This window comes from Mus musculus, chromosome 1, assembly GCF_000001635.26.
Source record: "Mus musculus strain C57BL/6J chromosome 1, GRCm38.p6 C57BL/6J".
In the NCBI taxonomy this organism is placed as follows: Eukaryota; Metazoa; Chordata; class Mammalia; order Rodentia; family Muridae; genus Mus; species Mus musculus.
In genome coordinates, this window is record NC_000067.6 from 166198761 (window position 1) to 166211335 (window position 12575).

At 40.2% G+C, this 12575-nt stretch overlaps 1 protein-coding gene across 1 annotated transcript in view; it reads right to left on the reverse strand.

The window, feature by feature from the left end:
• Positions 1-2624: 2624 nt before the first annotated feature.
• Positions 2625-12575, reverse strand: part of Mael (maelstrom spermatogenic transposon silencer) — a 37360-nt gene continuing 27409 nt past the window's right edge. Inside the window, exons 9-12 of the mRNA NM_175296.4 lie at positions 7093-7155; positions 6030-6162; positions 3515-3590; positions 2625-2975 (exon numbers count right to left, since the gene is read on the reverse strand). Coding sequence (NP_780505.1) covers positions 2788-2975; positions 3515-3590; positions 6030-6162; positions 7093-7155 — 460 coding nt within the window. The 3' untranslated portion in view covers positions 2625-2787. The remainder of the gene's footprint in view (positions 2976-3514; positions 3591-6029; positions 6163-7092; positions 7156-12575) is intronic.

Consider the following 12575-nt stretch of genomic DNA (forward strand, 5'->3'; position numbering starts at 1 on the left):
ACTGCATAGCTTTACAATTTACATTTACATCAACTTTGAGCTAATGTTTGTGTAAGGTACGAGGCAAGATCTTATCTTAGTGCATTTATAACACAATGCCTAAGATCCAGATTTCTATTAATAGAGATTAATTTCTCCTCATTGTGGAGGCTATAAAAGCACAAATTTAAGATGCCAAAGGATTCCCATCTCTTTTTAAGAGGATGCTGTCATCTGGAATGGCTGCTGGGACTTCACATGATAAAAGGAACAGAAGGGTAGCAAGAACTCTCAGTCAAGCTATTTGAGAAGGGTCCCCCTCTGATGAAGGCAGAGAGCCTTTTTGACTGGATCACCTTCCCTAGCCCATAAATCAATGTAACCATGAGCATTAAGTTTCAGCATGGATTTGAAAGACTCCAAAGTTTTCTTTTTAATGTCCATGTCCTACTGTCCTAGGATTGTTTGCTGGAGAGACAGTTCTTTTGGTTACTCAGTGATTTGAACATTCACGTGAAAAACTATCCCAAGGAAGCATTCTGGATTCCCATTGGTGCACGTCATCTCCCATGTGTTGAAGAGCATTTACTATCACACAGGTGTTTATTACCTCCCTAGTCAACGAACTCTTCAACATCAGGAGCTGTCTTCCTTCATTTAGCACTCTGAACCCAACATTAGGCGACTCTTAAAGCATATTCACACAAATGAAATTAAGCAGGCTACAGATGGAATCCCTAAGAGTGGTGATTGGGGTCTTTAACTTCACTGTGTGAGGTACCTCTGAAAATCAGTATGCCTTCTTTATTGGCAATAGTAACTACTGATTCTGACACCTACTGGGCACAGGAATTGGCACCTTAGAGCAGAATGGGTCATGAACCCAGACAAATATAAGTGAAAGCAGTAAGCACACCTAGGCATGTCTGTGACACGGAAATTTAAGGCTCTTTGGAAAGTTGGTTGGATGGTGTTCTGCTGGGACAAATGCATGAAGAAACAGTTAGCTGAAGCAGACACAGGTGAAAGGATGTTCTGCTAAAGCAAGCATGTGAAAGGACACATGATGGATTCTTTGTTAGCCACACATGTACTGGTCCACCTTACGTTGCATAGCTGGGCTCCATTTGTTGGGATTCCATAGAGAGAAATGCACCAAAATATTTCTGGTAGTAGGCTGCAGTTTCTTGCCACTTCTGAGGACCAGGCTGGTTGGCAGTGATATCAGCTGAGACAGACATACATGCTAAGACAAGACACTCACTGAGGTACACATGGAGGACACATGATGTTTGGAAGGTATAAGTAGGACAGTGACCGAGGCTGAGCTAGGCTTGCTTATAGAGCTAGCTGTGCAACACTTATGTGTCTCGAGTCTTCACTTCACTGAGAGAGGCACAGCTGAGAACTTCTGGCATTCCTCCTGCTGACTTGTACCAAGGCTGAGGCCTGGCTATCTCCGCTAGGTCCTGTCACCACTGTTGCTAACCCAACTCTCCTGAACTGGACCTGTTGGTGTATCTGTGAGGTGTGAAGAGTGGCTCGAGATACCACTGCTCACCTGAACTGAACTGCAGATTTCCAAAACATAGACAGACAGGAGTTGCTACAAAGAACCTTTCTAAATGGTTCCACTTCCCCGTAGCCTTTTCTTTCCCACTACCTCTGATGGATGCTGGGCTAAAAGGGAGGTTAAAACATTTAAGAACCAACATTAAAAATAAGGTTTGAAAAAAACTAAAGTTAAACATGTACCTTTAAGGGATGGGAGTTTGAGGACAATATGTTCCATGTAAGTTCAAGGACACCTGAATCACAACAACACTAACTGTGTGACCTTATGGCAGTCACTGTCCTTGGTTATGGCCACTGTGAGAGTCAAAGGGGCAGAGATCCTTCAGCCAGATGCCTAAAAGTTGTCAGCTGATATTTAGTTTTCTTAAGGGAAATTAATACTTTTAGTTAACTTATTTTTTGAAGAGGAAAAGAACTTGAATTGTACTAATAACTGTGAAAATAAATCTCTTGAGGCCAACAATTATTCCTATGTATATATGTGACTGGGAGTAAATGACATAAGCTCTCTTGTCTCTCATTTTAGCCTTTCATCCTGTTAAATGGTTTCTTTCGCCAAAGACAGATTACTTCAAACACTATTTAAAATAACATCAATATTTATTATTATTATTACTATTTTGGTTTTTCGAGACAGGGTTTATCTGTATAGTCCTGGCTGTCCTGGAACTCACTCTGTAGACCAGGCTGGCCTCGAACTCAGAAATCCGCTTGCCTCTGCCTCTCAGGTGCTGGGATCAAAGGCATGCGCCACCACGCCCAGCTCAATATTTTTTTAAAGGCTTCTTTTCTTAATTATTTGCAATGCAAATAGTCTATAGGTCTCAGTGTAATGTTTTCATTTCATAGTGGGAAGAATTGAGTTAATATTATTTTAAAGTCTCTTGTAACAGATACTTAATATCTTTACTGTCAGTGGAAAGAACAGTATATTTATAATTGCTTTGAAATCATCTCAGTTTTGTTTGAGTACTCAGACAGTAAGGACATACCCATCATACCACTAGAAAGTATAAGTCTTTGAAGAAAATTAAAAAACAAATAATACACAACAAGCAAGAGTGCCAAGATCTTCTCCAACCACAATTACTTTTAATCTATGAAATAGTTTCCTTACAAATTAAGTAGGTTTTAGGAGTGACATTTACTATTGATGTGATGTTTGTTAATATGACTGTAGTCAGAAAGGAAGTTGGCTTGTTATTTTTCCAGAAATCGCACAAAGTACCATCATTAAGAAAAGGAGGAGAAAGGTTTGTACCCATCTTTTTGGGGCGTGTAAGGTGAGAGTGAAGTCTCACAGCTGGAGAATCTATGGATGTTGTTGGAGGAGTTTGAGATGCTCTCTAGTAAGCGGGTAATTCCTCTTCCGCGAACACTGCTGTGAGGGCCCGAAATTTTCACCCCAGATGGATAATAACCTAAGGTAGTGAAAAGATAACAAACCAGACATGTGATTTTATATGCGCATCATAACGAGGCACTTCAGTTAACTGTGGGTGTGTATGTGTGAAGTGGGGTACACACCAGTGCAGGACTCTCACTAAGCCATGATGAAAAGATCATGAGCAAAAGGCAACTAAGTGGGTAAAGAAGATGCTTCCATTTGTCTGAGGCAAGAACCCCAAGTGTAGTTCTTTGGTACCACTGGGCATCTCATTAACTGGCTTTTTAAATTTCTCATCTTCCCAAAAGACATCATATATCACATCGAACCTATCAAACTGTAGTCACTACAAGAAAAATAGGGTTTCTTAGAAATGTCTGGCTCAAAAATCTGAGGAATGCTATATTCCATTCGGGACAAAAAAATTACACACATTCAAAGTGTTTTAACTGTCATTTCAAACAAAATACTCAATTCAAAAAGCTCCTTATATCCTCATGACCACCCAGAAACACCCTGGGATCTCTGTAAAGTTTAAGGCATAACCCATTCTTACAAACTAAAGGTACTCACCAGTAGATGTATTTGATCTTTGTTCCTGATTGTAAGAGTTGAAATGACAGAATCCTGGACTCTCAACTCTTAGCTTCTGTAAAGGAACAGGAAAATACCAGATAAAGTGTTTACTCTCATCAACTATTAGATGGCCTACTTTAATTCCAGATTACTAAAAGTGCAAACATAACTATTTCCACAATCTTTATCCATGCTTTCTGTAAGGGAGGAGACAGGATGGACTCTGCAGACTTCAGAGTCACAGGTTTAAGAATTTTGATTATTTTTTTAAAAATTAGATTACAGCATACTTTTGTTTTGATAAGAGTAAACAGGGCTAGCAAAATAGGCAAAGGTGCTTATGCCAAGCTTGATACCTGAGTTTGATCCTGGAGTCTACACAGTAGGAAGAGTAAACCAACTCCCACAAGTTCTCTGACCTTTACATGTCTACACAGACACAGACTCCCCCTCCCCCATACATACATACACACACACCACACACACACACACACCACACCACACACACTCACACTACACCACACACAACCCCCTCACCACACACACACCATACATACCATACACACACTCACACACACACACCACACCACACACACACAACCCCCCCACATACCACACACACACAACCCCCCCACACACACCATACATACCACACACACACACATCCCCTCCCCACACACCATATATACCACACACACACACACACACCACACCACACATACACAACCCCCCCCACACACACCATACATACCACACACACACACACACCCACACCATACATATCACACACACACATACACACACACACAACCCCCCACACACACCATACACACACACACACATCCCCCCCCACACCACACACACATACCACACATACCACACATACCACACAAACCACACACACACACACACACCACACACACACACACACACACACACACACACACACACACACACACACGCACATACACTCACAGAGAGACAGAGAGATAGAGAGAAAAAAAAAAGACAGAGACAGAAATATAAAGAAGAATGATTCAGAATAGAGAGAGCCCTGAAGATTCAAAAATCCCAGCAGCCATGTCTTTGGTCAGTCTAAGAACAAGATCCAATATACAAATTTTAAATAGAAATATAGAGCATTTGTTCATTAACATCAGTACAAGCAGAGAATAAAGTAGAGGCAGGTGGGTGACGTGGTAGGAATGTAGAAAATCTTGCTGTGACTGCTTCTGCTTTCCTGGAGAAGTAGAAGCATAAGTATTAGCTATAGCGAGGGTATGGGGAAGGGGATATAAGTTGGAAGAGAAATTAGACTACAAAAATGATAACAGCCAGGCAATGTCAATGAGTTGATGAAACTGACCATAAAAGAAATTTAGGAAGATTAGTCATTGCGGTGGTATGGAAGTTTCCCTTCCCTTCCTTTCACCCTCCTCTTTGTGTGTGTGTGTGTGTGTGTGTGTGTGTGTGTGTGTGTGTAGGTAGTGACGAAGCCCAAAGACTTGCACATATCATGCAAGTACATCCTATCCCTTATTTAAGTCTGAGACCAAATAGTCTCGCTTAGCTGCCTAGGCTGCTCTTACACTTGCTATGCATCCCAGCCTGGCCCTGAACTTGTCATCTTTCCCCTCGCTTCCAGAGTGGCTGGGATTATAGGTATTTACTATCATACTTGGCAGCATAGTAGTTCATTCTAGATTTATTTCAATTCACAAATATAAGGAGTAGGTGAGGAGTTACATTTAATCAGGATTAGTCTGTCAACCAAGTATGATGAAGACAAGAGGATTAATGGAGTTTAGATAAAGCAGCAGAAAAACAGACTAAAAGTGAGGTGGTAAAAAGAAAATAAGAACAAGAGGCCACAACTTTAGACATGCAAATAGTGCACTGGGGTTGTGCAGTGCAGTAGCTCTTTAAGGGAGCATAAGATAGAGGAGCTGTAAGTAAGGGAACTGCAGGTCACAGCAGAGGTCACAGAACTGCTCGTATTGGGTTGCTCGAGGAGGATTGTGAAGTCAGAAAAGAGGCCAACTGATGCTGAGACTGTGAACAATAGCCCCTGGTACAGGCTATGACCGTAGGAGTGCAGACTTACGTGGTGTGAGACGGGAGGAGAATAAGGAACTGAAACAACAGGGAGCTGAATTACTTAGTTGACAGTAAAAAATAATTTTTTTTAATTGGAAAACTACTTGCTCCCTTGGTTCAATGTCACTCCTATGAGGAGTCCCAACTAAAGTGCCTACTGATTGCCCAGTTGACTTGCCAGGTACTGTAGCCTGGATGGCATGGATTTCAAAACTTGGGAATTTTAGGAAGAAGGTCTAAGGAATTAAGAAAAAAACCTGAAGATACTATCTTGACTACAAGATAGAAAAATATATCTTCACTTGAAAATGACAAGAGAGAAATTGCTTAGAATCAAACTAGAAGAAAACAAACCAGATTTTCATCAAAGAATTTAAGATACATCCAAGGTTTTGTGACAACAAGGTTTCCTTACCTGGTACCGCCCTGCATCCAATACAACCATTTTGGGTGTCACACTGTTGCTGGCCTCATAGTCTTGTAGTGGTACATGAGCTCCAGTGAGCTGGATTCCAAACAGAGTGGCTAGAGAATTACTGATGCAGTACCTTTAAAAATGAAGACAGATCTCACTAGAGCAACTTGATTTGGTTCACTCTAAAGCATTCAGGTTAAATTTTCCAACAAAGAAAGCATCTCAGGAGTGGAATTCTAATTTGAAGAAAAGCCTAGGGATTGAGAGAGGAGATAGAACAGGCAGCATTCAAACCATGAATGCTATCACTGGTAAGCAATCTCCTAATGACTAGATAACATCTCAGGTTTGCTACAGGGTATGGGAATGAAGGAAGGATCAGGACAGTTCTCCAGGGTTTGAAGGCAGAAGCAGAAGTCAAACCATCACAGTCCTTAGAGCTGAAAAGCATCTGCAGGACAGCGCTGACAGAGACCCTGAGACTTGGGCCTGTCCTCGTGACTGCAGTTGTCAGCAACCTGATAGGGCTGCTACATACTGTTGGCAACACCAGCCCTAGGCTGTGTAAGAAACCTAGTTAAACTGAGCCATTAAGTTTAACTAGGCTCCTCCATGGCTCCTGTTTCCTGCTTGAGTTCCTGCCCTGACACCCACTCAATGATGGACTGTGACCTACAAGTGTCCAAACAAATTCTTCTTCCCGTAGGTGCTTTCACTCTGTAACAAGAACAATGGCTTACAATTTTAGGACCCCATCACAAGAAAGTGATATTCTTAATGCTAGCAGGGAACTGCCTCTCCTTAAGGGGCCCAAGAAAGAAACACCTCAATAAATACTTCTCAAGAGTTGCCCAAATTGTTCAGTTAGCAATGATGTGGACAGAACAGTAAAAGTAACATTAAAAAAACCAAAACATCCAAAAAACCCTCAAAAACCACCTTTGGTTTTCTTGGATTTTAGAGTAAGGAAGTGAACAGACACCCTGGTGGACAGACAAGAGCAAGCACACCAGGCAGAGAGGACTCCCTGCAGAGCACACACAGAACTCCTTCCTATACTTACGCGATTTTCTTGCAAACAGCTAAAGCACAGAAGAGAATATCATTTTCTTCATGCCATTTGCACCTGTACAAGAAAAAGGATTTAATGTACTAATAAGTGGTCGAGGATAGAGTGTGTAATAAATCTGGAGTTCTATCCCCAGTACACAGAGAAAATCTGCACTAACCTAAGTAGCTAAGCCACATTACCTGTTTAAGGTTTTTTTATATGCTAGATTTCCAATTCAACTAGCTGAGATATGCTAATAAAAACTGATACTATTACTCAAAATTTCTTACATCTTTTACATTTATTTATTGTTTGTGCTTACTATTGTGCTTATTTAATATTGAGTATGCGTATGTGGAGGTCAGAGGGCAACTTGTAGAGTTGGTTCTCTTCCTCTGCCACATGGGTTTCCAGGATCAAACTGATGGGCAAGCACCTTTACCCACTCAGCTATCTCAGTGCTCCTCAAAGATTAATTTAATACAGATATTAAAGTAGAGTTGTATGTAACCTCTTCCAGTGAAAATTCTTAATGTGAAAACTAGACATAATCATACAATTAAATTTTACCTTAAAATGAGGGTTATAGAGGCATAGTAGTAACTAAAGTTAACACAGTCACTAAACATGGACTGCACACATGTTGCCAATTATCTAGGCATGAAGGACACAGAACTGAATGAAGTCATCTCAGAGCACTTTCTTTTGGTGGTAAAGGAGTATCAAAAGACATATAGGCATCCTTAAAGAAAAGTTCTAAAGAACTATGGATTGATGTGAAGCAGTAGCAACAGTATGGAAGGGAGTGACCTTGAAAAAGTGATGGTTGAATGGAGACAAGAGAAAACATTAGAGAGGAAATGACCAAAGTCAGACAAATGATTTAATCCAGAACTACAAACACAGAAACAATAAACTTGTGTTTTCCTACCAAGTACCATCTACTAAGACTCAGAACAGTATTACTAACAATACAAAGCTTGCCTAAACTTAACAAGAATCTTCATTGAAAACCATAAAAAGTGCTATTCATTAACTATAAAGTTATTTGTGCCAAGTGACAGTTAACTGTAGATGATCTAAAATCAATCTAACACCCCACCCCCCTGTATTTCCAAAGACTAGTGATACGATAAATGTGAGTCATAAAGCTCTAAATTAAAGATGTAAGAACCAATATTGTAGATAACCATATAGAATTAGTAAGTGTTAGTGTTATTAGTTTTGCTCCTTGTCTAGATTTCAAGTCACAAGGACCTACCCAGATACATGCGTTCTATACAGGTCAGATCTGAGATACACCCAAGGGGAGGGAGAAGCCTACAGTTAGGAGTAAAATGCTCTTCCAGAGAACAAGCTCAGCTTCTGGCACTCATGTCAGACAGCTTACAACCACCTAAAATTCCATCTCCAGAGGGTTCTGAAGCCCTCTGTACAAGCACCCATGTGCACAAACCCACACACAGACACATAGTGAAAAAATAACAAGTCAACGTTAAATAATATATTCAAGTATTAAATAATATACAAAAACTTAAAACCTCAAACCCCCAAACAAAAATGTTTCTAAATCTATGGCTACCCTACTGTCTTAGTCAGGGTTTCTATTCCTGCATCATGACCAAGAAGCAAGTTGGGAAGGAAAGGGTTTATTTAGCTTATACCTTCAAACCACTGTTCATCACCAAAGGAACTCAGGACTAGAACTCAAGCAAGCCAGTAAGTAACATCCCTCCATGGCCTCTGCATCAGTTCCTGCTTCCTGTCCTGCTTGAGTTCCAGTCCTGACTTCAGTAGTATATTCAGTAGTATGGAAAAGTAAGCTGGATAAACCCTTTCCTCCCCAACTTGCTTCTTGGTCATGATGTTTGTGCAGGAATAGAAGCCTGACTAAGACACTACTTAAAGTGGTGCTGTTTAATCTATTTCTACTCACTTATTAATCTTTTTCCACTAAACCATAACAAAACTTCTAAAAACTTGAGTCTCTTGGAGTTAAAAGAAAAAGTACCCAGTACTATTGCCATCAGAAACCAGATCTAGTTTGTGCTATTAAAAAAATGTTAATTATGTGTGTACCCATGTAAGGGAGTGTAGGTGCCTATGGAGCACAGAGGGTAGACTCTCTGGGATTACAGTTACAGGTAGTGTGAGGCGCCCAACATGGGTTCTGGGAACTGAACTCTGATCCTCTGGAAGAGCACTATACGCCATCTCTAGCCCCTCGTACACTGGTTTCAATTTACCTACTGTGTATTTTTTAAGCTCCTGATGCTGCCTCACCACATATACACAGCATAAAGTTATTTACACCCCTTCTTAAAGTCCTGATGACTGCTTCTGCCCCTATGTCAGAATATACTCTTCCTTCCAAGGAAAACTATCAGAATTCGCATCATCCTACAGTTCTCTATGGTCTAGTGAGACTCACTCACTGGCCTTACAGTCCGTGTACATCCTTATTCCAGAATCACTGCTGAGCCTGCTTTCTAATGGAAACGTCCTCTATTTAGCCTATATCACTGCCCACAGAAATTCTGTTTAAAAAAAATAAATCAGACAAAATACCCCATGAAGTATTTCACGGTTTTAAAACCCTTACAGTGACGTAATTTGAAATCAACTTTGTCTCTAGTCTGATCAAACATCATTCTTTGACAGCTTTTTAAGGTTTCTTAGCAGTCCCTCTAGGTAAGAGTCTCGTATGGCCACTCATCTCACTGCTGTTATTGGGAAGGAGACTGAGATTAAGATTATGTCACGCTTGACCACATTACTCACAGAACCTAGTGTCTTATTATACAAGATCTGCTCAAATTTTTATTAAATAAAGAAAGCTTATTTAATTGAACTAAGGATGAAATTCTAAAGTGATGTCACACTATAAAACCTCGTTTCTTAAAACTACTATTGCCAAGGCTTTAAGCTGGAGAATTAAATACATGCATACATTTATTTCTTGTCCCCAAAGTCATTTGAAAATCACAGTCAACTAGATGCACACAGCAAAGAAAAACAACAAGCTTCTATATAACAGCTTAATAACAGTATAGGAATAAATGAGGAATGGTATCTCAAGTCACTGCCTTTGTGACCCACAGAGTAGGCAGGGAAAGAGCTACCTGAAGATCTGCCTATCAGAACTTTCCACAGCATACATGTACACAGACAAATAAACTAAGAAAGGGATGCCTGGAGGTTAGGAGACTGAATTTCTGTTCAAAGATCTGTCATTCTCTAACACCATGCAAGGGAATAAGCGGACTGCTCTTAAATTTAGGATTCTGCTTCCAACTTACCAAACCCTTTTGTTGGTTTCTGCTTCTGCAAAGCCTGACTAGTTGGTAGTTCTCACTAAACAAAGTGGGCCATTTACTTGGTTTTGAAGCCTCATTTCTAAATATAAACATAATTAAGGAGAACCAGACATTCAAAGAAAGTCTGCAGCACCAAAAATGCCATAGAACTTATATTCCCAAACAATGAAATAAACCAAGGAACAAAAGTGAAGAAACAGCTCATGGTGGACTGTGAAGTTAGTTACTGCATGTAACACGGTTTCACTCTTCACCTTACCAGTCTCCATCACGGACACTGACATGACTCATTTGTGTAACGTAGCAACTGTAGGCTGAGGTGCTGACATATCCAAACCCACAGCGCTGCCCAAGCTTTGTTATAGTAATGGCAGAGCTATTAATAAAGGTTCGGCACTGAGTCTTCTTCTCAGTCTGTAAGTGATCTCATCCACACTGTGGCTCATCAGATGCTTCACCAGGGCTCCCACAATATTCTAAACTCGGCTCTTCATGCTTTGTCACTCAGCTTCCATTTTCTCTCCCTAGATTGTAAGCAAGGTCTACTGCTTGTTACTAATCTAAAACCACTTACTCCTGTCTCTACTGTCACCATCCTAGTCCCAAGTCATCTAATGCCAGCTCATCCAATAATCATAGGCTTCACGCCTTCCTTTTATCTCCTTTCAATGCATCTGTAAAAGCCTTAGGCAGCTAATCAGTTTTCTTTCATACTTGGTAAAATTACTGTTTCTAACAAGGTTCTCTTCGTTTATTCTTCCTTCTGCTTCATCTCTTACTTTCATATTACAATTAAATAGTCCTCTTGACCGTTCATTTTATAGTCTCCCTTTCCACACTTATCAGTTGATTGCTTTAGCATTTATTACAACTAAAATGTTAATTTTCTTAAAATTACCTATTGCATGTATCTTTCCTATGTTAGCTTCAGGAAGGTAGAGGTACATGAATTTTGCTATGTGCAAGAAAGATATGCAGTAAATTTTGTTTTGTTTTGATGGGGTTCTGGCTGGCCTGAACTCCCTATATAGATTAGGATAGCTTTGCACTTGTAACAATCCTCCTGCCTCTGACTCTGCTTACTGGGGTTAGAAGTTTGTGTCACTATGTCTGAGTCAGTATTTGCTGATTAAATAATGGCTGTGCTGCAGGCCACAGACTTTGTATATTAACCAAAAGACAATTTGACAAGAAACATTAGAACAAGACAGTTATTAAAATTTAAACATTTGAGCCTCTAAAATAGTATGCCCCTTACTACCTTATTAATTACTAAACTACATTAATTTAAAATGTACCCATTTTTCCTAGACTTTAAGATAATATGTTATCAGCCACTAGCTACTAACTCTTTTAGTAGGAACTTTAGAGCAGTGTTTAAAATTAGTCCTCTTGACCTACATTAGCAGTTTATAACTAGCTTCTATAGTTTATTAGCTCTAAACTCCATCAAAATTTTATTACTTTTGATGTGCTCAGTGACAGGTATAGGCACATGGTTACAGCTTCCTCACTAAGCTGGCTGCGATAAAATGTCATTAGTTTCTCTGAACCAACCCTATAACACAGGCCTCCTCCAAAAATGTCTTACAGTAAAGCTACTTTAAATATTGTTCAACCTGTATTTACTAATTGAACTTATCACTGTATTTCTTCTATTATAAAGACTATAACTTCTTGTATCTCGGGTCTCTCAGAGACCAGTCTGTACAGGAGAGTGCATGGGCTGCTTTAGAAACAACAGAACTTCTTGGACAGGATCCCTTCAGGCCTTCATCTTCAGCCAGGAGGTGGAGCTGAGTTCCAGACCTCTGTGCACCTTCCCTGCCAGAGGAGAGCTTGTCTGCAGAGAGTGCTCTGACCCCTGGAACTCAGGAGAGAGTTGGACTCCCAGGAGTGCTGACAGAGGCTAACAGAATCACAGGAGGAACAAGCTCCAGCCAGAGACAGTTAGAACATCTAACACCAGAGATTACCAAATGGCTAATGGCAAGTGTAAGAATCTTACTAACAGAAACCAAGACCACTTGGTATCATTGGAACCCAGTATTCCCACCACAGCAAGTCCTGGATACCACAACACACCCGAAAAGCAAGGTTTGGATTTAAAATCATATGATACTGGTAGAGGATTTTAAGGACATTAATAACACACTTAAAGAAATAAAGGAGAACACT